We start from the raw sequence: 24068 nt of genomic DNA on the forward strand, positions 1-24068 counted from the left end.
ATTTTTAGTATAAATATATTTCTTTGGGTTTTTGTGATTCTGTTTATTCTCTACAATCTTCGCCCTTAACTTATTCCAAATGGCTACATGTTTGACGGCTGATTGTCTGTCAAAAATTTTTTCATATTTTGATGCGGATCCGCATTCTTTACATTCATTTCTTTTGGTAAACCGTCATTGGTGTATCAATGCGGTACCAATATTATGGCGACGTACTTTTTATGTTACTGCACATGGACATTTTACGTCAAAAAGTAGATGTAGATTAATATCTACATATCTATCTTGTTTAACATCAGATTCGCTGAATTTAGATGACAGTGTATCAATCACATCTCATAAATCTGGTAGACGTGCATCATCATCAATAATAACAAAAAACACCTCTCCTTCTACACATCAAATATCACCAACATTTGATTATGCATCATTTTTGCGTGGATTTGATTACTTTCAAGTCTATCATGCAATTGGAAATTGGTATGCATATCAATCATCTGAAAAGAAAAAAACAATCAAGTTTATCGAAATCGTTGGGATAGACGATGACAAATGTAAAATACTTTTAACTACCAAAGAATTAATTAAATACATATTAAGTAGATCTCCAGCGATCGACTATTTAGCGTTGGACGCCGAAGCGACAGTGCCTTCTGAATTTATTTCAATCGGAAAATTTCAAGATCATACAAATTGTTTAGCTTACGTTCGAAAATTCGTATGTCGCGGTAATTCAAATAAATTAGATTTATATAAAACTTTTGCAAAAATTGCTACAAATGTTGAAAATATAACAATTTATGGAATTGGTAATGATGATTCACAAGCTGAAGGATTATCTAGTTTTATAAGAAAACAACGTAATTTAAGTAAATTTGTATTATGGGATGGAACGAAAGAGCAATTGCCAAATGTCATAAAAGCATTATCCGTTAATTGTGGAAAATTAAAATATTTGGAATTTAGATATTGTGATTTTGAAAATTTAAGACCATTGGAATTACTTACTGATGCTTGTTCAGAATTAACCACTTTAAAATTTATTCAATGTGGTGAAATTTCAAGCTACGTCATACCGTCATCTTCATTTTCAGATTTAAATGTTTTAGATTTACAGGGAACTCATTTTCCAGCCGATACATTAGAAACTCTTTTTAGTCGCGCAAATATTGACTTACGTTCAATTAATATTGAAGCAAATTCGCTTCGATATCCTCGTATGATAGAAAAGCTGGCTTCTTACTGCCCATATTTAACAAAAATTTGTGTGAGATTATCCAAGGATGGAATGAGTCAACTTAATTCTTTATTTCGTTCTTGTACACGTTTAGAAACAATAATAGTACAAGGTCAACTTCCGGATCGTCTTTATACGTTTACACAGGATTATAATGATAATTTATTGATTGATCTCCGTGAAGTTATACCCACTAGTTTGAAAAAATTGGTGGTTAAAACTGATTGTGCATTTACGGCTTCAGCTGTCGACGCTTTTCTTCGTGGATGTAGAGCTAATTTGAATAGATTAGAATTTACTTCTTATGGAAACGTTTGGCAACATTTGAATGTTATAAAAAAGTATGCTAGAAGGCACAAGTTGAAAATCAAACAAGAAATTGCTGGTAATTATGGAGAATTATTAATGAGAGAAATGGGTCAGGTTGTTGTTGAATTTGTTGAATTTGAATAATAAAAGTAATAGTAACTAATTTTTTAGCGAAAAACGTACTATAGTAGGTTAAAGTAGGTTTAATAGAAATTAATTTACAAATCACTACAAAAAAACCATTATTTTAGCAATATATATTATTAAACTATTATCTAATATAATTTGTGTTTTTGAGCGTAGTTCTAAATAATATTTTTCGGTTGAAGAGATGAATAAGTGTCGATCTCTTGTTACCTATTTATAATAGAATTTTACCAATGGATACATAAGTATTAAAAATTGTAAAAAATATAAAAATAATAAAGTAAAATAATGTATTTTTCTTGTATGAACGGGGATTATAAGTTATGGAACTTCTATAATAATATTAAATTAATAATACATGAATACTTTAAAAGAGTTTATTGCTAACATTCTAATATTAATGTTAAACCAGAAAAAAAAAGAAAATATTATATTTCTTCTATATCATATATTATATAATATACATTCTAAAATCTATTAATAAATCTAATATTTAAATAAAATAAATCTATCTTTTTATTTACTTGATAACAATTTCATAAGAAAACACGCCAATTTGTAATTTGTGGGCACTATTATATAAATATTTACATCAAATTAAAGGCTTTTTAATATATACACTTTATTAAATCTTCACAAACCTCAAAGAAAAAGATATTTCTTTTCTCCATATTCAAAAGTACTCTCATATAATATAAAATAATAAACAAAGATTAAATCATTTATATTGTAATAAACATCTTATTCCTTACCATTCAATGCAAGCAGATTTTTTTCAGATTTTTACTTTCTCTTGCTCTCTTGTTCGAATCCTATCTGCTAGCCACAATAAGGAATTCCCACTTCTTAGCCTTTCTAATTCTGTCAATGCCTCATAAATTCCAATTTGTTCTGATCTAACTTGGACTTCTTTTACAATAATTCTTCGTTTCTTTAAATGATACTCATTTTCAACAACCCACTTTACTCCGTATCGTTCCATCATTGATATCACCGACGGATTCCCGTTAATTCCTTCACTCCATTCATTCCATATATCTGTAACTGATCCCACTGTTTCAATAGGAGGAATGTTATAATAAGGTTGTAATTGTTCAATGGAGTTAGCAATGGAACTGCTGCGAGAATCATAACCAGCACCACCTCCATTTGTCGAAATAGTTTTTGAACTACTACCGGACCTAATTAATCTTTCGTTATTATAATGTGCTACGGGCGTATTTTCAGAAGAACTTTCACTAATTCCCGGCACGAAAAATGGATTATTATAGGAATCTCGAATAATATTACTAGACGAACTAACTTGAGGCGTGCTACAATTGCTAGGCTGTATTGTAGAATTGCTATGAGGCGTCGTGGAGGTTGTTCCGCGAGACTTTTCTGAGCTATTAATATGAGGTGGAGTAATTGTTGAAATTGTATTCGTACCATTGGCATTAAATATAGGCGGATGAGGTGGCGTCACCGAATTAAAATAGGGTATACTTTGTGTTGAACAAGTAAGAGGTTTATATGAACTACTTGGTTGTGAAGAACAAACCTCATTAGACGAAAATGTAATATCTTGAATAGATGAGTTACTCCCTGTAAAATTATTGCCGGCTTTCATCATATATGGGCTAATAACTATTTGAGGTTCTGAAGACTTTTTATTTTGCAATCTCTGATTTTTTCGCTTGGACGTAGGGGAGGCAGCTGTTTTCGGCGCCGATCTTTTCCTCGGAATTGTTACTTTTTTCTTATTATTAGAATTCTGCTGTGATGGTTGCGTTGATGGACTACCATCTGGAACTCTATTAATATCCTGTGAACTACGTGAACCGGCAGCCGAAGTAGTCCTAACAACATCATCCATTGAATCGGTAAGTTGATTCCTCACTAAACCCGAAGTACTTCTAGAAATATTTTTTGTCGGTGAATCGACCGGATTAACAATACTCTCTATATTATGCTTTAACCTCTCCGGTCGAGGCAGTGACGACTTACTCTGAACTGGTATTGATCTATTTGTTTTTGGCTGTTGACTTATCGATAAATGTGATATATTTGTACTTGATGAAAAATCTAATTGATTTTGTTGCGTTATATTCAATAGACTTTGCAATGCCTGATTATGCTGCATTACATTTGCATTTTCAAGTCTTGCAACTTGACTCTGTGTTGAACGTGAAGAGAGACCCGCCGTTATTTTAGATAAATGTTTAGGAACAAGCTCGAGAGCAGAATCGGAAACAGGGTCAGGGTCGGGTTCAGGTTCAGGTTCAGAGGCGGGTTCAGAAGCGGGTTCAGAAGCGGGTTCAGAAGCGGGTTCAGAAGCGTGTTCAGAAGCGTGTTCAGAAGCGTGTTCAGAAGCGTGTTCAGAAGCGTGTTCAGAAGCGTGTTCAGAAGCAGGATCGGACGTAGGACCAGAGACAGGATCAGGGGCAGGATCAAACGTAGGTGCGGAAGTAGATACAAATTCCTGAGGTTTCTGACTCATTTGCCGATCTGTGTGATTTTGAATGTTTTCTTCATGAACGTCCGTTTCCTGAAGTTCCTGAAGTGGAGTTTCATTAGATCTATTTTGATTCGTAGCGACAGAAGTAGTTGCTGGGGCCACGTTCGAACTTTCGCTTGATGTAACAGTTACTTCGGTTTGTTCTGCAGATTCTATTGTACCAGTAACAGGTGAAATATTTGTTTCTACAAAAGTCCTTGTGGTCATGTTTCCATACTGATCGGCCTCAGTAACTGTAGTCATTTTAATTGTTATCGTTGTACTTGTTTTTTGAGTTGTACATCCCGTCGAATTACATATATCACACGAAGTTCTGCCAGTTTCTTGCGGTTCTGATATATGTGCTGTATTATACGCGTTATCACTCTGAGCTGATTCAGCTGCATCTACATACGCTTCTTGATTCATAGAAGGAGATTGATGGTTATCAGATGGATATTGATCTTGAATATTACGTGAGGAAATATTTTCCGTTTGAGAAACACGATTAATTTGTGAAGGATTATTAGGACGAGGAGGAATTCTTTGAGACTCATTTTGTGATAATTGTGAATTATCATTAAATTCATTCTCATGAACTTGAGATATCTCTGGACGAGCATGAGTATGCTGTGATTGCGCGTCGGTTCGACTTGTTGGTATTGGCACAACCCTTGGAGGTGGAATTTGACGCACTGGTATGCAATTATTATTGATTTGTGGCATTATTACCATTTTAGGAGACGAAGATGATCCATTCATATTTTCTTCTTGTGAATGAGTTTGAGGATATTTTAACTGATTTTGATGTTGCAATAATGAAACTTTAGGATTATACGGCATCATCGAAGGATCAATAAGATTTGGAATATCCCCACTTGTGGGAGAATCCTGAATTAAATTTCGAATCTCAGGACGTATTGGACTTTGACTTTTTGATGGCACTAAATTAACATTAGGCAACCTTGATCTCGGTTTACGTTGAAAATCAAGACCCGAACTTTTTCCTCGACTTGTTCTGGATGAAGGATTGCCTATATAAGCATTAGGGGAATAATCCTTATCTCTCGGATCATCTACTTCCTCAAACATAACTTCATCTTCGTCATCATCATAGTCATCATCATATCCTTCACTATCATAATCTATATCAACCATTTCGTCATCATCATCGTAATCATCATCATCGTCGTCGTCGTCATCATAGTCGTCGTCATCGTCATCATCATCATCATCATCATCATCATCGTCGTCGTCGTCGTCGTCGTCTGTTATATTTTGTTGTTTTGGTCTACCACTTTTTTTTCGCCTCATACGTTTTAATCTACTATCCGATAATGATCGTTTTTTAAGTTGAAATTTTCTTGGTCTACCAATTGACGCGCTTCTTTTTACTCGACTTTGTTTACTTTGACCAGATCCAGATTGTCCGGGCTGTTGACTTGATAGCCGAAATGGTTGTATATTTAATCTATTTTGTCGAGTTTGTACATTCGGCTTAGGCTGAATCAATGAAATCTCAATCTCTCCTGTCTGTTCAATATCTCCAATATTCTCATTATGATCTGCTCCAGATTTTGTCAATGATCTTGTTCTCGGTCTTCCCATAGTAATTAATTACTCTGCTGACCAATGTGCTATTATAAATATATCTCTCAAAATAAATATCCAAAACTCAAATCATTTACAACAGAACCTTCAAACTGTAAAGAACAAATTTAGATCTCTGAGATAAAAAAAAAATTTGAAATTTAATAATAATCGTATTACCCTTAACGATAAAAAAGTTTTCGTTTTAACTAATGAAAGTGATTGAAATAAATAAATAAAAAATTATAGTTAGTTCTGTTTACAATGTCGAATATATGCGTTTACGCTTTGATATTCGAGATATATTTATTTGACCGAGACTAAAATAGATTGTAAAAGAAAAAATTAAATATTTTTGTCTCATTTTTTTCATACTTTTATATATTGAACTGAATATAGTACAGAAATATTAGAAACAACCATTTATAAGAGCTAATAAAAAACTTAATACAAAAAAAATGACAAACCAAGATTTATAAACAAATGATTATTCCACCAATTCGCGAAATGGAAAAGTTCTAGTTAAGTTAAAGGGAGAAAGATAGTTTACTGATAAAATACTTAATATCTGATATAAACTATGGTCACGAGTACGAGTATTTTTGGCGATCATATTTAGAATAGATTAACATTGCACAAATATGTGTGATCGACTTCATAATTCAGGTTTTTTTTCCTTTTCCTTTCCACAAAATTCTCTTGCATGTTTTTTCCCTGCAAGCGAATATTATTACTTCCGTTTTATTTTGGTATATGCATTTGTAATATTTTATCTAAAATTTATGTAATTTTTGAACTAACAATTTTTTTTTTTTTAAAAAAAAGAAATTTTTATTATAAATTCGAAATTTTAACTTGTCCTACAGGATACGATGTCTGAATTAATTTCGCCCGAAATTCTTTCGGAAATATTTAAATTTCTTTATACAAAAGAAGAAGGAAAAATTAATCTATTCAATTGTGTTTTAGTTAATAGATATTGGTGTAGAACGACGATTCCAATTCTTTGGCTGGATCCGTTTAGTTTTTTTGATAACAAAATGTCGTTAGATGGATTAATTTCTACTTATATGGCTTGTCTAACTAATAAAGAGAGGCGCAGTCTTGAAAAACAAGGAATTGAAGTTCCAAAGAAGGTCAAATCGCCATCATTTGATTATATTTCCTTTCTCAAGAATTTAAATTATGATGGTCTTATATCTTCATTATTTCATCTGGGATGTAATGACGGAGTTTATAAAAAAAACGATTCATTTGGTATAATGTTACCAGCCTTACTTGAAATTCTTGCAAATAGAGACCTTGCTTTACAATCATTGGAACTTAAGAATCATGATCGACGTGGTGATTGGGATAGAGAGTTCATGCATCTTGTAGATCGAAAAATTCGACCTTTGATAAAACCAGTTAAAAAAATTTATCTTGATTGCAATGTACTGGATGCAAGATTTTTACCGTTACTTAGTGGTCAATGTCAAAGAGTTGTAAGTTGGAATTAATTTATTATTATTCTTTTTTTTCACAAAATTAATATCTGATTTCTTTTCATTTAGCGACATTTGTATATCGTGATGCATGTTGAAAAGTCTAAAAAGGGTAGTATAATTTGTGAGAGGGATGCAACGTATTATGCTAAATTAATTGAAAAACAAAAGTCATTAGAAATCTTGGCAATTGAAAAGTTCACTAAATATTTCAAAAATATCCTTCCGTCCTTTAAAACTCAAATACAATCATTAAGGGTGATTGAATTTATTAATTCTAATTTCAAGGAATGTGAATCTTTAGAAGTAATAGCTAGTTGTGAGAATTTAGAGCGTCTAATTTTTCGTGGATGTAATAATTTGTCAACCAAAATATTAAGGCCTTTATTTAACGCAAACTTTTCAAAACTTAAAGAAATTTCTTTTGAATCTTCTGAACGAAATGAAGAAATTGAAATATGGTTACAAAAATTCAATGTAATTCATTAGACTTTGTTATATGGAAAATCTGATATCAGTATATCATTGAATCAGTAAATTGATAATTAGAATAACTACTTTCATACCCGTAAGTATAAAATTTCATTCAATTGTAATTAGGCTTCCGTTTATAACATGCTTTATGCTATATCGATTTTGGAAACTATATAATTTTGGGCGGCTACAATAAATTTACTATTCATAATTATCTCTAGTTATTCCATTTCGTAAAACTTGTTATTTATGAAGAAGTACGAGATAAAATGTGATCTTATGAATATCACATTAATAAATTCTTCAAAAAGAATATTTCATTAATTGAAGATAGCACAGAAATTAGAAATGCAAAAAAAAAAATATATTATTAAGATATCTTATTTCAACAGAACTTCTGTCCAATCTCGTAATGGAAAGAATATTATCGATTTATGGTTATTTAAGCTCATGGTTCCTGCTATAATATTATTTCCGCTGAATAATAACATTAATAATAATATTTATAATATAGTATGTATATGGAAATATAAATTTTTCAAGAAACGTAAATACTTTTCATATAAATAAACATGAACTTTTGGATATTAATGAAGAACTTTTGCTAACATTTCCAGGAAAAAATGTGAGTTAGATGTTGATCGTGTGTCAGGATCTTAAGTTAGTCATCTATCATGCGTATGATATATTTTAAAAGAAATATCAAAATATATTGTATACTATTTTTTATACATTAAAATACAGTATATATTATCCAGTTTGTTTTTCTGTATATTTTCATTGCAGTATTGCATTAAGGGAATCAGCCATCAGGTCCAAGTTTCTTTGTTTGGTTAGTTTGGTTAGTTAAAAGCATACAGAAAACGTGATAAAAAATGTATTTTGAATAATATACTAAAAATTTGATATTTACAGTCAATTCTCTCTAAATGCATTCTTTCTAAGTGCATATATTATATATTTTTGCTCTAAATGCATTCTTTTACTCAGTTTTAAGTATATAAAAATCATATAAAATTCTCTTTCTAAATGTACACCTTTACTAAATGCATATTTTTCAAATTTTCATTATAATCCAAGGTAGGAGAATATTAAGATAGCATAAAGATAAATTAACATATTTATAAAGGTATTATAGAATTTAATTAATATAATATACAAGTTCTTTCTTTTAAAATTCTACAAAAGCTACTATATATAAATTAATAATTATTACTATATTATTAATAATTATTTAAAAAATTAATTATATTTAACTAAATAATATAATTAAAATTTAATATTATAATTTTACCTTATAGAAAACAGAATTTAATGTTTGTATTAATTTAAATTAAATAATTTAATTTTACTAAACCCATATATTATTTATTGATTATTATTATTAATAATGTATTTGATAAAAATTGTATAATACAAATTATATAATATTTTGGTAAATTATATAATATATAAAATACTAGTAACAAATTATTATAATGTTAAATTATAAAATTCCATATAATATAATTTTTCTATTTTTATTTAATAATCTAACAATTATATATAAATTTTTTAGTATTATAATTTAATATAAATAATAATTTATATTTAAAGTTATAGAAAAGAATTAAATTATTAATTAAAATCTGAAATTGAAATATTTTTTGGAAAATCTACATTATATTAGATGATTAATTGATAGAAACTAAATAATTTTTTATATTAATCCAATGGGTTATAAAAGATTTAATAATAAAGTATATTAACAATATATGCCATTTTCTTTTTGCTGTAAAATGTATATAATAAAAAACTAAAAATAATATAACAGATAACTCGCGTACTTCTAACTTGATCCAATGACTTACCTATGCACACTATATTAGATAAGCGTGTAATACAAATCAAGAACGATACTTTTGCATTTATTTTCCAACTTGCATAAAAAAGGCCAAAGGTCCCTAAAATCGTTACGCAATTATCACCCCAATTTGCTGACTGCATTTTGATTACGTAAAATTATTTTCAGTAAAATCAATTTTAATATCAACTTTGATCCATTTTTTTATTGTAAATTGGATTACGTTATTCGTTAAAAAAAAGCAATTATAAGCAGTTAATTTAACTTTTTAAGCTGTGTTCATAAATCTCCTTGGATTTAATAACCATAAAACGTTAATCTGATATTTCACTTTTTGGCTCGAGTTATTATGCAAAGTAACAAAAGGCGTTATGCAATTGATCTTAAAAACTGATTATCAATGATTTTCAATGCACATCCTTTTTTTAAATTATAAGTGACAAAAAAATCTGGTGACATTCATAAAATTATTATTAAAAAAGATTTTTCCGATATTTTTACTAAAAGAGTGAGAATTTTTAACCGACTTGATTCGGTAAGGTGTAATAAAAAATGCTAAAAAAAAAAGTGTGCCACAACGCTCACACATCCAGGCTGTGTAATTGTTTTTTTTTTACATTTGTGAAAAAATGAAGATATCCAAATATCACGTCAACCCAAATTTTTTGATCGTCACTTAAAAAAAGATAATTCGCGAAATATTTTTATTAGCTCCGAAAAAAAAAATAGTTACCCAAACTTCGGAAGCCGAATAAATAAAATTTAATTTGCAGTTTTCATTTTGGGAAACAAACGCTATAAAGAATACGAGATAAATTTCCTTGGTACGTTTTACAACATTTCTACTTTTTAAGAAATTGGAGATGATGCAATGACGCCATGACTCTATAAATTTTTTTTGTGGAGACTGTTTGTTTTCCTGTTTTGGAAATTTTAACGAATAAATGTGATGGTTCCAATTTTACAATGAGTTGTTGGAGTGATTTGCCTCCTTTTATCAAGTCTTTGTCTTTTTTTGCAGGCAGATAACAATTTTTATGTAAGGTGATTATTCTTGATTGGTTGATATGAATATAAAAATGTATGATCACAAGGTCATGGAAAATTTTTGGGGTATCTCTAAATTCAGGGTTTTTTTTTTTTTGACATCGAGATTTTATTATAAATGTGACATCAATATTCGCACAATCTGGGACTTCAAAAAACAATTGTTTGTTTTCTAGGTGACTTTTGCGAACAGGCCTCTACACTACTTTCACACAAATGCCCCAAGAGCAGAAGCAAAAGAAAAAACGGGTCCCTATTACTGCCCTCACAAAACAAGAAATATGTTTAAAAAAAAGAGAGAATTTGAAACTTAGGGACGAGGACCTCGCCAAGGAATATGGGCTTGACAGAAGTACAATCACTAAAATCCTCAAACAACGAGAAAAGTGGTTAGCTATCGACCCTAATTCAAATTATGCCAAACAGAAAACACAAAAATCGCCAAAATTTCCTCAAATAGAAGATGCTTTATCGCGATGGTTATCTGCAAATCTTAATAATGGTAATTCCGTCAGCGATGCTCAACTTCAAGAGAAAGCCCTAGAGTATGCACAGTCGTACGGACTTCGTAATGAGTTTCAAGCTTCTAACGGGTGGATATCTAAATTTAAAAATCGTCACCAGTTTCGTAGTGGTGAAAGTCAAGGAGTTTCTGAAGTCTCCTTACAAGTTAATCCACAGTCAGTACCTATCGGGACCACAGTTATACCGACTCAAGAACATTCGAATTTTAGTAATACTGTGAGCCTAGTAAGTTGTTTCATTTCTGTTTAAAAAGAAATTTTTTTTTGTTATCAGTATAAATACAAGCTTTGACGTCATAATGTGACGACTAATTAAATAGTCACAATCCGAGCTTTTACATTATACATTTATCTCACAATTAATTTTTATAATATTTTTATCATATATATTTAAGCCCCCTAACTCCCACTACTCATCTAATCCGTCAATAGCAACATCATCTCGTACAAATGGGACAAATATGCTCATAAATGCTTCTAGCTCTCAACATTATCTCCCATATGGGGCCGGTACGTCAACTCCTTTGGTAACTTCCTTCCCTCCTTCACGGATGTATCCATTAAACACCATAACACCTCCGATTCCCGAAAACGCAGCGTACGTTATTCAAGATAAATTTCTATATTTATATTTTTCTAACATAATTTGTTAAATCTTTAATCGACTTAATTTTGTTTAGTTTCATATTCTGTGATTATCAAAATGATGTTGTTGGAATGTGAGTAGTTTTGATTGAAAATTTAATGGTTAAAAACGCGTAATTGAGTGACTTATTTTTACTTTAAGAGAATTTGTATATATTATCATAAAATTTATTTTATTCAAAAAATTAACGCGTTTTTCTTATTATATGATATGTAGGTTTCAGACAACAAATATTCTGAATCAATTTCTGGTTAATTCGAAAACACTTTTTCAAGAAGTTCATCAGGCTAAACAAAAAAAGAATATTAGTAGTTTCTCTGTTGGTCTTTCTGTAAGTTATTTTTGCAAGCACCAACAGTTTAGACTTCCATAGCTAATTCTTCATTTTTATTAATGTATTTTTGTGTTATATAGTTCCGACCCGGTTATCCCGAAGTTTCTACAAATAATCGATATATTGAAAAGCTGAGAAACACGGGAAGACTTACTGAAGGAAACAAAGGGGCGGAGTTCATCGATGGGATGATACCAAGAGAGGTGGGAAATTAGAAATTTATATTACATTAGATTTTGGGGACATTCACTAACTATTTAGTTTTGTTAATTAATCAGGATGATATTGTAATTAAAGTATGTTGAAATCTTATAATGCATCAATTCTCTTTATTAATCAATTCACAAAAAGTTATTTTAATGCGTATATACTTATTTTTATAATTTCTTTAAAGAAACGCCGCATCGATGCTTTTTATAATACTGATCTTCAGATGATACTCCAATTACGAAACATCCGTCATATCATTCTTTCTGGTATCGCTACTGGTGATGTTATTCTATCTACTTGTCGTTCTGCTGCCGACAGAGATTTGAATGTTACCGTCGTTCGTGAATGTTGTTTTGACGGCAATGAATCGGTGCAAAACGTTTTGATGAATGAATTGTTTCCCATTCAAGGTGTAATGGTGGCCTCCTTAGATGATATTTTAACCGGTTTACGTTTGGCGTGAATTGAGATTGAAGTAAAAAAAAGCAAAATCTCACCTTTCCTTCTATAAGTTTCTCCTTTTTTTAATTTATCTCGTTTAACATCAATTTTCGTGTTTTCGATTTTATTAGTTCTGTCGATTTTTTTTTTATTATATTTCATTTCTGCCACATGTATGGGGGCCTATGGAATTACCGGATCTCAATTTTAAAAAATGGGGATTAAAATCTCTAAAATTTTATACAAGTATATGATTTACCACCAAAAACATTATTCTATTTTTATATTTTATTTTATTTTTTTATTTTTTATTTTTTTTAAAAAAAAAAAATAATTTCAAAAAAAAAACGAGTCTCTCATGGACATGTTATTGATTCGAAAAACTTATTAAGTTAATCGGATTAAGCATATTCACCTTTTTCTTAAAGCACACCCCCCACTTTTAGCAGATGTGAATATTATTTTTTTCATAATTATGGTTTGCAATAATTTTTCATTTGGTCTCTCTTAAGGTTTCTTAGTTTTATCTTTTAACTCGTCACCGATAAATAATTTTCTCTCCCTCTCTTAAAATATTTTTCCCCTTTACATGTACATAAACCTTTTATTATGGTAGAATCAAAATTATACACCCTTTTTTAATTATTTTTTAAGTGAACATAAAAACCCATAAGGACAAAAATACAAAAAAAAGCCAAATAAATTCGAAAGGAGCTTTCGGGCAAAAACGGTTTTTTTATTTCAGGAGGATAAAAAATCAAATTAATTTATTTTTTAAAAAATGAACATTTATTTTATGTATTATGTAAAATCACATTTATATTTCACATATCAATATCACATATCACTTACAAATCACAAAAAAAACCACGTAATTAAATCGACCCAAGATCTTAATAAGATGTTCATCATGAAATCCAGGTTTAATCACATTAATTAACTAACTCTGGAAAGGTCATTTAACCATTTATAAATAGAACTAAAATCACACTTTTCATAACCAGCAGTTTTAGAAAGTTGATTATATAACTGTTGAGCGATGGCACCTAAAATTATAGTAGAATTAGAATCAATAGCAGCTTTAACAGCTAATCTTGTATCTTTTGCCATTAAAGTGTTACTAAAACCGCCTTCATAATTTTTACTCGAAGGTACATTTGGAAGAATACCGGGATAAGGATTATAAACTTCACTTGACCAACATCTACCAGTTGATGTATTTAATATATTTGCTAGTAATTTTGCATCCATGCCAAGTTGCACTCCAAGATTCATTGTTTCTGCCACACCAACCATTGATATTGCTAATAACATATTATTACATATTTTTGCTATTTGTCCAGTACCTAGTTTTCCGCAATAAACTATATTTTTACCCATATGACTTAAATATTCTTTTGCTTTATTGAAATCTTCTGAGGTAGATGCTCCTACCATAAATGTTAAAGTAGCGGCTTCGGCGCCAACAATTCCTAGAAAAATCATGTATTTAAAAAGTACCGGAAATATTTTTTTCTTTTTTTTTTAAAAAAAAAAGGATATAAAATAAAAAAATTTACACACCTCCAGAGACAGGAGCATCGATAGCTCTAGCACCTTTATCAATAATCTGATTTGAAACTAGTTTGGAGACACTTTGATCAACAGTACTAGAATCAATTAAAAAACTATTTTCATCGACACCATTAATTAAACTATCTTGTCCTTCTAAATAAACTTTTTTTACGTGGGGTGAAGATGGTAACATTGTAATTATTATTGAAGCTTTTCGTGCTACCTCAATTGGTGAATTTACATGAAAAATTGGTTTTTGAGATAGTGTTGATTTATGAAGTAATGTGAATTTTTCCATTGCAGCTTTATTTATATCATGTATGATTAATGGCGAATTCATTTTTTGATATAAATTATTGGCCATTTTGAAACCCTTTTATGAGAATGAGAAACATGGATTGATTAATTGAAAAAAAATCTTTTTTTCGAAAGTGAATTTCGTACCATCTGGCCAAGTCCGATAAATCCAACTGTGTCATTACGTGATATCTATTACAAATATAAAAAGAATAGTCATAAATACAAATTTTAATTTAACTCAAACATTTAATCTCTTTCACCTTAACTAAAAAAAAATTTTTTTTGTCAAATATTTATTACAATGTAAAATATTATATATTTTCAAAAAAAAAAACAAATACCTGTGTGGAATAATAATGTTTATTCTGAATAATAGTCTTAGCCAGGAAAAATTTAGAATTCTTAGAAAAAGGGCGAAAGATATCAACACGAAACATTGGGAAACGACAAGATTTTAGGAAAGGTTTTTTTTTTTAGCGCAAAATCTAAAGATTCCACGTGGTTTGTAAATACGTTTCTGGTTGCAATTAAAATCTAAATTTAGCATAATACCAGTTTTCTTTGTTTGTCGTCCATGAGGCGTAACTTGGCTTCTCATTTGTTTGCTGCGGGAATTCAAAAAATTAATTTATTTTTAAATACGGCTTTTGTAATATTGTGGCTTGTCATCGCGATTGATCAATATTAAAAAATAAATTTGCTTGTTCTAAATGAGGAATAATAGTTTTAGTAGGCGCCATTCAGGATAATCAAATAGGGATTGAATCAAAAAAGGATGATCCCGATGCCTGTTATGGCGAGGGTTATTATGGCAGTGAACGGCAATCAGATAGTAGAAATGATTAATTTTAACACAGATTTCCTTTTAAGTTAATAAAATAAAGGAATTTATTAAAGTGGCGATGTCAAGAAATATTTCTTTTCCCCCTTTTTCCCCTTAAGCTCTCATAAACATAGCTATTTAAAATAGCGAAGAATTTTATAAAATAATTACTTTTAATATTTATAATGGCGTATGACGAAACTGACAAGATAGAAATCCCTATTACAAAGTTACAATGGGGTTTCAGAGGCGCTCAAATATTATTTGCGTTATTAGCAACGTTCACCATTTCAGCAGTTATTGGATGGGATAATAAATTTTTCTCAGCTAGTTTATTTTCAGTATTTTTCCTTTTCTTTTTACTTTTATCAACCTTCTTTGCTGCAGCAATTGTTGGTATTCCTCACCTCTATAATACAAAGGGAAAATTCAAGAATGCAGCTAGAGCATTAGGAGTTCCTAGATTTGAATTCGTTTTGTCGGCAATTTGGGCTGTCTTAATATTCATATTTACATTTTTATTATCTATTGATGCCTTTGCATTAAGAAAATGTGATCCTTCTGATCCAAAATATTCGAATTATACTACGGGACCATCAAATCAAACTTTTTACAGTGGATTACCAAATGCTTGTAGAACTCAACGTGCCGCTAATGCATTCGGATGGTTTGCTCTTACCGCTTGGTTATGTTCTCTCGCATTGACTGCAAAAGACTGGTATACGAATAGACGTCCACCGGTACCACAAGAACCGATTACATACGATAAAAAGCCTTCTAATATATCAGTATCATCATCATTAGATGAACAAGGGTTACCAGATACATCTGCACAACATCAAGAAAATGTCCCCATGCAAACTATACATCCACAACCGCATCCGCAACAACAACAATTTCAACCTTCTCCAACTTTTCCACAACAACAGTTTCAACAAACTTCTCCTCCAATTTTCCCACATCAACAAACTTTTAATTCTCCACCTTTAGCACCAACTCCAGGTCCAGCGCCACCTTTTCCGCAACCACAAATTCCAGGCCAAGGACAAGGTCAAGGGCAAGGGCAAGAGCAGCCCCCCATTTCTTTCCCCGAACCCAAACACTTTTAATTTATATATTATATATATTGGCTTCTTTTAATTAATTATTTTTTATTAGAATCTTATTTAGATATTAGTTTTGCACCTTTATCATGTACAATAAATTTTATTAAAATTGTTGTTTTTCGTTTTATTTTTTTTGACATTTTTTAAAAATACAAACAAATTTATAAATAATTAAAATAACTTAAACATAACCAATTTCATTAAATACCCAAGATTTATTTTCATCTAGCCAGGATGTTATAGCTCCAGCCATAATTTTCTGATGATTTATATTACCAAAACGATGATCAGCATCTTGAACTATCATCAACTTATGATACGGCTCGGGTCCAATTAACTTATCATATATGTATGCATCTTTTACAGAACAAACTTCATCTTTTGATCCATGAATAGTCAATACTTTCACCTTTTGTTTATCAATATTTCTTACAACTGACGTATCTAAATTGTTTCTTTCTTTCAAATCATCATCTCGAATAATATATTCTCGATCACTATATTTAATCCAAACAAAAGATCCTTTTTTTTGTAGCTCTTCAAGTTGTTCAGGTTTAAAACGATTAGACGGCGCTTCTGTATGATCGTACCGAGCTGAAAGATTTACAATTAATGGAACATCATTATACTTTGACGCGTATAAAAGCACATCTACTGCTCCTTTGCTATGACCACAAATGCATAAAACTTTACGATTGAGGTTTTCTCGAACATAAGTTATTATACACCGAATGTTTTCCACTTCTTCGTAATAATTTCCGTAAGCTCCAAATAAAAATATATATATAGTTAGAAATCAAATTATTTCAGTTCAAAAAGTTCAAAAGTTAGACAAATATTTACTTGTTGTTCCTCCACTTAACCCATTTCCTTGGAAATCAAAGGATAATGTATGGTAAGGAATTCTTTCGATTACGCAGAGTATAGTTTTTGAAAATCGCGTGTTCAAAATACCGTGACATAAAATGACAATACCTTCGCTGGGTGCATTTGGTTTTAATTGAAGCCCAGCACTAAGATTGAACCCTTTACCAGTATCAACATAAAAAGTGGTTTCTTCCATTATTAAGGGGGGTATTCTATGATTATCATGCATTAATTCATAAAAACTATATCTTTTTATTAAGGGTGGTAGAATATATTAAGTCATACTAAAAAAAACATAATCATTTTTTTTTTGCTTATACTTTTTCAAATCTCATTTAAAATATTCGTTAGAAAGCCTGGGTTCTATCTTTCAAATGAACTTAGTGCAGATAAAGTTTATAACAAAATATTACGCTATGAAGTTGCACTTAAGTTTGCGAATCACTTATAAAATCTAAATTTAAACTTACGAAACTTTGTAAACTAATAATATAATTATTGAGAATACTTATGTCAAAGGGATCATTGTGCATAAAAATTTTACTAATACTCTTTTTATCTTTATTATGAAGTAGTGATTGGAATATTATAATTTTATAATGAATTAAATAGCAGATAAGTAAATTTTAACAAACAAAAGATGGCAGAAAAAATATTAATTTTAGTACATAAGATTTGAAAAAGATTTATATAATAAAATTGAGTGTATATTTATCTTCTTTTTAAGTGTGTATCTAATAAAATATATACGTGGTCACGTGATGACCGACATTCTTTGTATGGAAATAATAGAAATTACGGCTATACTGACATTGTACTTCTGTATTTCCGCAGCAATAATACTAAGACCTGAAGTGAAACTTCAATTGTTCATCATTACCATATAAAAACGGCAATACAAGATTCCGCACAATACTATGTTGTCCTGTTCGCTTCTATTATAAATATGTTATATAAGGAGACTTAATATTATTTTTTCTTTATCTCAAAGTTTTATACGTTGTACATTTTAGAAGCCAATCGACTGCCCCTATGTCAAAGGAACATAAATTATCGCCGGTGCACGTAAATCACCAAGTAACATGGTCGGGCTTTTATAAAAAATCTTTGCGTGAACGTCAAACTCAGTTAAAGCTGGTCTTTCCACAAGTTTTTACTTCTTCAACACCTAGTTCAGTCTTTTCTTCTGTTTATGTTACTCCTGATACCTCTCCATGTAGTTCACCTATATCAGTAGATTTTTCTTCTAAAACAAATGATCAAAATACACCCTCCCACTCTGTACTTAATAATAATAATGAAATTAATTATTTAATAAATAAATTAGAAACTTTAGAAACTTTGTCTAATAAAAAGTTGTTTCCAATTAATGGACTTGACGAAAATATAGCGGATAATATGATTGAAAATTGTATTGGGTATGTGATTTATTTCCATTTTTTTTTTCAGATATCTTATATGAATAAATTAATTTATTTATCGTGATCTGAAATTATAGAACTATAGGTTTACCGGTCGGTTTGGCCCTAAATTTCATAATCAACGGAAAACCTATAATAATACCTATGGCGATTGAAGAACCGTCCGTTATTGCTGGAGTTTCTGGATCTGCTAAAACCATATCTGCTTATAATGGTTTTAAAGCAACAACTACCGAGAGAAATACTATAGTGGCTCAAGTCTGTCTTTTAGATATTTCACAAGAGAACATGGATTTTGCCGTGGAAAAGGTCGTACATTAATCTTCATTTGCTAGGACTTCTTAAACTAAATCCTAACCTTAATTTTATTGATTTTTTTTTAGATAATGCAAAATAAATCTGAAATTATTAAAACTGCAAACAAATATTGTGATAATATGGTAAAAAGAGGTGGTGGTGTGTTTGATATCAATGCTCGAATTATTTCACGCAAAGCAAATCGAAATCGAAAACATTACCCGATAAATTCAGATAATTTCACGGAATGGCTAGTAGTACATATAACTATAGACGTTTGCAATGCGATGGGTGCAAATTGTGCCAGCACTGTGGCTGAGGGCGTTGCTCCATTCCTTGCTGAACTTACTGGTGGTCGAATTGGTCTACGAATTGTTAGTAATTTGAATGTAGAAAGGATGTCTAAGGTGAATTGATAAAACAACAAATAATAAAAGAATCTATTTTTTTCTCTGTAAACTGACATTAATATTTATCTATAGGCATCCTTTCGTATACCATTGCACATGCTTGCATATAAATCATTAAGTGGCAAAGAAGTAGCTGCACGTATCATTGAAGCTTATGAATGGGCTGAGGTTGATCCTTATCGGGCAACAACTCATAATAAGGGAATCATGAATGGCATTGACGCAGTTGCTCTAGCTACTGGTCAAGATTGGCGTGCAATTGAAGCTGCTGCTCATGCTTGGGCTTGTAATGGCGTGAGAACTGATAGTGATAATTTTCAGTCAAATGGTAGCTATGGATCTTTAACTACTTATTGGATTGAAAAAGATGAACAACTAGCCACATCTGGCAAGCCCGATGATGAATGTTTAATGTTCTGTGGTGAATTAGAGTTACCTATAACGGTTGGTACCGCTGGCGGTGTTCTAAAAACCAATCAAGTCTATACATATAATTTAGGTATAATGGGAAATCCTAATGCACAAGAGTTAGCCATGGTAAGTGTCTAATTTTATTTTTTTTAAAAAAAAAATTTGAATAATAATTTATTATTAACATTTATTTATCTATGAACTTTTGCAGTCAATGGTATGTATAGGTCTTGCTCAAAATTTTGCAGCTCTTCGCGCACTAGCAACAGAAGGTATACAACGTGGACATATGAGTCTTCACGCCAAGAATGTTGCCATTGCAGCTGGTTGTCCGGCTAATGCTGTTACGAGTATAGCTCAAAGAATGATTGAAAAAGGTAAAATAACATTATCATCAGCCAAGAACTTTATTGAAATCTATATGAATGAACAAGCTGATATTGGTAAAAACCTACTTTCAAATTCTCTTAAAATTGAAGATAAACTCGAAAAAGTTTGTGATAATTTAACAACTTTGAGTAGTCAAGTACAATGTCATATTAATTAAAGAAAATTTTCATTAATTTAATAATTAATTTAATTATAAAAATATAAGATCTTGTTGAAAGGGTTTATTTTTTGTCGCGCCTGCAATATGTTCGTGTCGCACAATAAAAGTGATTTTAGCCATTACTTATAACAGTTCAGAATACTTATTATAATTAAAATATGAAAGGCACAGAATGAAGTTTTCAATACTTGATCTAAATTTTATAACATTTATTAAGATTGTAAAAATTCTTGCACCTCAGCCAAATAATAAAAAAACCAATTAATCAATTAATTTCTAACTTCTTTATATATAATGAGTTATAAACAAAGGGAATATGAAAGAAAAATTTACAAAGAAATTATTATTAAAAAGGGAAAATATAATGAAAAAGAGAAGAAATATATATCCTAAATCACACTATAACATTAATATATCGAGAATTAGGATAAATTAAAAAAATGTGTTCCTTTTTTAAAGGAAAAAAATTAAATTTACCAAAAATTTGTTGATATTACCAACTCCTCCTTGATGCTTTACAACATTTTAATACATCACTAATGATTCTATCCTCCCAATCCGGTCGAAATAAAAAACTACTATGGTCTAATCCCCGCATCATATGAACGGAGATATTATTTTTCAAAAGATACTTATATATCTCAGATGATGGAACTATATTATCATATTCTGATAGATAAATGTATGTATTTGTTGGAAGCATATTTCGTGGCGAGACATAAAGAGCAGATTGGTACCAATGGAAATGGCGGAAAAAATAGTACGAAATATATAACTCACGTGAAGCAAATAGATAGGTCGCATGCTGTGATAAAAGGAGATTAGATATTTCGTAGTAATATAAAATAAACTATTTTTTTTTATTTTACCTCATTTGCGGCCAATGGTGTACGATAAACAAAATTATAAGCTATATCTGGATAATGCAATAAGAAACAAATAGGATCGATTAAAACACAGCCGGAGACACATTTCCTTGACTCTTTAATTATCCAAGCACACACTGCAGTACCCAATGAATGAGCAACGAATGTGGCTTTAGAAAATCCTTTTGACATGAGCATCTCTTCAATTTCTCGAACAGTTTCTTCCATAGTTGGTACATCTTCAACCATTCTCATGGATACATGTGGTAATTCGACCAAGAATATTGGGCGATTTAATTTGTACAACTTCTTAAGAAAATTGCCATAGACCCATAAACCACAACCAACTCCATGAATAAAGACAATTGGCTGTTGCTTTTGATAATTCTTTTTTTTAGTTGCAGTATCACCGGGATTATAATACCAATAGCTTATTCGTGATGGCGGCAATTTACTAGTTTCCTCCTGGATATCAAATTCAAGCGTACTAGACCAGTATCCATTCAAAATACTTTCATTTAATCCATAATGCTCAAACCCAAAAAGTTTTAAAATTACGAAAGTTACATAATTAAATAAGAAAATTACCTAAAATAAATAAAATTAAATTAGATACAAACATAATGAATTAATTAATTGACTCAATACATACAATGTAGAATACAAAAGGTCTTGGAATGGCTTTAACGGGATCTAATGTCAATCGAATACATCTAACATCAGGATTATATCCCTCAGGAAATTTAACTTTTTTTTCATTTTCGATGAAGCTGATAGCTTCATATAATTCATTTAAGTATTCGGTATTTTGACGAACGTCTTCAATTCTACTAGCAAAGAAGCTCCAAGCTAGCCTATTACGTAATCAAACAATCGATTTAGCAAGGATTAGCAATGTCACATGCAGAATTGCGTAACCGTCACAAAATTCAGCCACAAACAAATACTTACCATTCTTCAATGTTTCCCCTGAGAATTTGATCAAATTTTGCTTTTTTACTTCCAGTATTGAACCAACCTTCAAGCCAAGTTTCAAATTTATCGACGGTATGAAGACAGTTATATAATGTTTCTACTCGTACATGCTTAGGTGGGATAACCGGAGGCAATAGTTTTTGAAATCTCTTAATTGTCATTAGAAAATACAAATGAAAAACAAGTTCGAAACCTAACCAGTAGTGCAGGAATGCTGAAATTGACGTATCCATTAAAGTAGCAGAAAAAGTACTTGGAAGCAAATCGACTAAAAACGATTTTCGGTTTGTAACATAGGAAAAATAATAAATGCAGGAGATAATCGGTAATGAAGAGTAAATGGTCGCGACAAGCTTTATACCAGCTCGCGCTATCCAACTATTGCCAATCATTTGTATTATTTATATTAATCATAAATATACGTTACGGTTTCGAAAATTTTTTTTTTCAGATGCGATGATATTGTATATATATATATAATTTTTTTTTTTTTGTTTATCAATTTCTCAATAAAGGGAGTAGAAACCTCATGAAACAAATATATATTTATGTACTGTCGGTGAACCAGTTTTGCAGGGTGCTTAGTAATACCGATTGGCTGTTAATGTTACAATACTTAAATAACTAATTGCGTCACAGTTTATCATTGCAACCGAAAAAGTTATCGTTTTATCTATCTACCATTTGATTTACAAATGTTAGCACAGGCCTTAGTTAATTAAAAAAGTTAGTTAAAGTTAGCGCTGGCCGTGTGAGCCAGTTAATTAAAAAATTTGGCAATTTTTAAGTGATTTTTTGGTCACTTGATGGCATATTTTTACTGTAATTAGAGTTTATATTATATATCATTATTACAAAGATCATCTTGCATTCGCCGAAATTTATTTTCTTTCAAAAATTTATTAAAAGATAATCTTGCTTGTCACCGGTAAATTTAATCTATTTTTCAGCCCTTTTAACACCTATGTCATCTCACATATGATTATTTTTAACCTGTCAATTGTAAAATTCCGGAGAAATTTTTTATTTGTTTCAATCGCTTGAACTCACATGAATTAATATATCGATTAATTCTCATATGGATTAAAATATTTTCTACTCCCATATTAAACATTAAAATCGCACTTTTTAGTTAAGCGTGAAAATCTATTTTTTTTTTATTTTTATTTCAGCGTGATAAAGCACGAAAATCTATCAATTTTTAGCACTATTTACTGAAATGGAAGGTGTCAATAGCGCGTGAGATCAGGTAGATCAGGTTTGCCGATTATATAATCTATACAGATTACAGATCGACGCTAGTTATCATTAAGACAGCGCAGTATATTGCTTAAGAAACAGAGTTGTCTATTCCTATTGCATATTTACTCACATTAATCATAATGGTTTTTGCGAAACTTGTAAAAGGAAGTTCACACTTTATTATGGATCAGTTATAAAGCTGATAAACATCATAATTCATTGATTCATAGATATAAAACAGAAACAAGATTTACTTTTTTGAATAATGATAATAAACCAATCTATTAACGCGGTTTCGTATATGCCGTCTTAGTGAATCAGTAGAAGTAGTAAGTTATCAATTAATTCATTTTAATTTTATTTTTTATTTCCTTTTTTTAATTCCTTTAGTTTCTATTTGACAAAATAATTCCAAAGAGTTTAAAATACGTAGAAAATATAACTTGATATTCGAGGATTAATTCAGACCATACTTGATAATAAC

General features: G+C 30.3%; 9 protein-coding genes across 10 annotated transcripts; 5 read left to right on the forward strand and 4 right to left on the reverse strand.

Annotated features, from left to right (window-relative positions):
- Window positions 1-79: 79 nt before the first annotated feature.
- Window positions 80-1996, forward strand: OCT59_029640 (uncharacterized protein; the record flags this gene model as incomplete). The annotated part of the gene is made up of 1 exon (XM_066145274.1): window positions 80-1996. The coding sequence occupies one exon, from the start codon at window positions 80-82 to the stop codon at window positions 1688-1690; it is 1611 nt and encodes a 536-aa protein (XP_065994797.1). The 3' UTR covers window positions 1691-1996.
- Window positions 1997-2282: 286 nt separating this feature from the next.
- Window positions 2283-5777, reverse strand: OCT59_029641 (uncharacterized protein; the record flags this gene model as incomplete). 2 transcript variants are annotated; one of them, XM_066145282.1, is made up of 1 exon in its annotated part: window positions 2283-5777. In XM_066145282.1, the coding sequence occupies one exon, from the start codon at window positions 5775-5777 to the stop codon at window positions 2469-2471; it is 3309 nt and encodes a 1102-aa protein (XP_065994798.1). In that variant the 3' UTR covers window positions 2283-2468. The 2 variants fall into 2 exon arrangements, with proteins under 2 accessions (XP_065994798.1, XP_065994799.1); XM_066145283.1 differs by having other exon boundaries at window positions 2283-4598.
- An 854-nt stretch (window positions 5778-6631) lies between these two features.
- On the forward strand, window positions 6632-7732 carry OCT59_029642 (uncharacterized protein; the record flags this gene model as incomplete). Its single annotated transcript, XM_025325195.1, has 2 exons — window positions 6632-7243; window positions 7313-7732. 2 exons carry the CDS (start codon window positions 6632-6634, stop codon window positions 7730-7732), a joined length of 1032 nt encoding a protein of 343 aa, XP_025182387.1.
- Window positions 7733-10753: 3021 nt separating this feature from the next.
- Window positions 10754-13456, forward strand: OCT59_029643 (uncharacterized protein). The gene is made up of 7 exons (XM_025315689.2): window positions 10754-11357; window positions 11527-11729; window positions 11812-11850; window positions 11994-12108; window positions 12192-12314; window positions 12390-12407; window positions 12506-13456. Exons 1-7 carry the CDS (start codon window positions 10824-10826, stop codon window positions 12782-12784), a joined length of 1311 nt encoding a protein of 436 aa, XP_025182388.1. The 5' UTR covers window positions 10754-10823; the 3' UTR covers window positions 12785-13456.
- A 48-nt stretch (window positions 13457-13504) lies between these two features.
- OCT59_029644 (uncharacterized protein) lies at window positions 13505-15096 on the reverse strand. Its single transcript, XM_025315690.2, has 4 exons — window positions 14958-15096; window positions 14761-14805; window positions 14326-14689; window positions 13505-14234 (listed from the first exon to the last, which is right to left on the reverse strand). Exons 1-4 carry the CDS (start codon window positions 15051-15053, stop codon window positions 13699-13701), a joined length of 1041 nt encoding a protein of 346 aa, XP_025182389.1. The 5' UTR covers window positions 15054-15096; the 3' UTR covers window positions 13505-13698.
- Window positions 15097-15471: 375 nt separating this feature from the next.
- On the forward strand, window positions 15472-16970 carry OCT59_029645 (uncharacterized protein). Its single transcript, XM_025310453.2, has one exon. The coding sequence runs from the start codon at window positions 15625-15627 to the stop codon at window positions 16546-16548; it is 924 nt and encodes a 307-aa protein (XP_025182390.1). The 5' UTR covers window positions 15472-15624; the 3' UTR covers window positions 16549-16970.
- Window positions 16568-17621, reverse strand: OCT59_029646 (uncharacterized protein). The gene is made up of 2 exons (XM_025315691.2): window positions 17389-17621; window positions 16568-17310 (listed from the first exon to the last, which is right to left on the reverse strand). The coding sequence occupies exons 1-2, from the start codon at window positions 17606-17608 to the stop codon at window positions 16727-16729; spliced, it is 804 nt and encodes a 267-aa protein (XP_025182391.2). The 5' UTR covers window positions 17609-17621; the 3' UTR covers window positions 16568-16726.
- Window positions 17622-18351: 730 nt separating this feature from the next.
- Window positions 18352-20774, forward strand: OCT59_029647 (uncharacterized protein). Its single transcript, XM_025315692.2, has 5 exons — window positions 18352-18830; window positions 18911-19142; window positions 19217-19537; window positions 19613-20077; window positions 20163-20774. Exons 1-5 carry the CDS (start codon window positions 18445-18447, stop codon window positions 20496-20498), a joined length of 1740 nt encoding a protein of 579 aa, XP_025182392.1. The 5' UTR covers window positions 18352-18444; the 3' UTR covers window positions 20499-20774.
- On the reverse strand, window positions 20685-23432 carry OCT59_029648 (uncharacterized protein). The gene is made up of 4 exons (XM_025315693.2): window positions 22319-23432; window positions 22020-22221; window positions 21371-21955; window positions 20685-21306 (listed from the first exon to the last, which is right to left on the reverse strand). The coding sequence occupies exons 1-4, from the start codon at window positions 22732-22734 to the stop codon at window positions 20995-20997; spliced, it is 1515 nt and encodes a 504-aa protein (XP_025182393.1). The 5' UTR covers window positions 22735-23432; the 3' UTR covers window positions 20685-20994.
- Between the last annotated feature and the right edge of the window lie 636 nt (window positions 23433-24068).

Source organism: Rhizophagus irregularis, chromosome 9 (genome assembly GCF_026210795.1).
Source record: "Rhizophagus irregularis chromosome 9, complete sequence".
NCBI lineage: Eukaryota > Fungi > Glomeromycota > Glomeromycetes > Glomerales > Glomeraceae > Rhizophagus > Rhizophagus irregularis.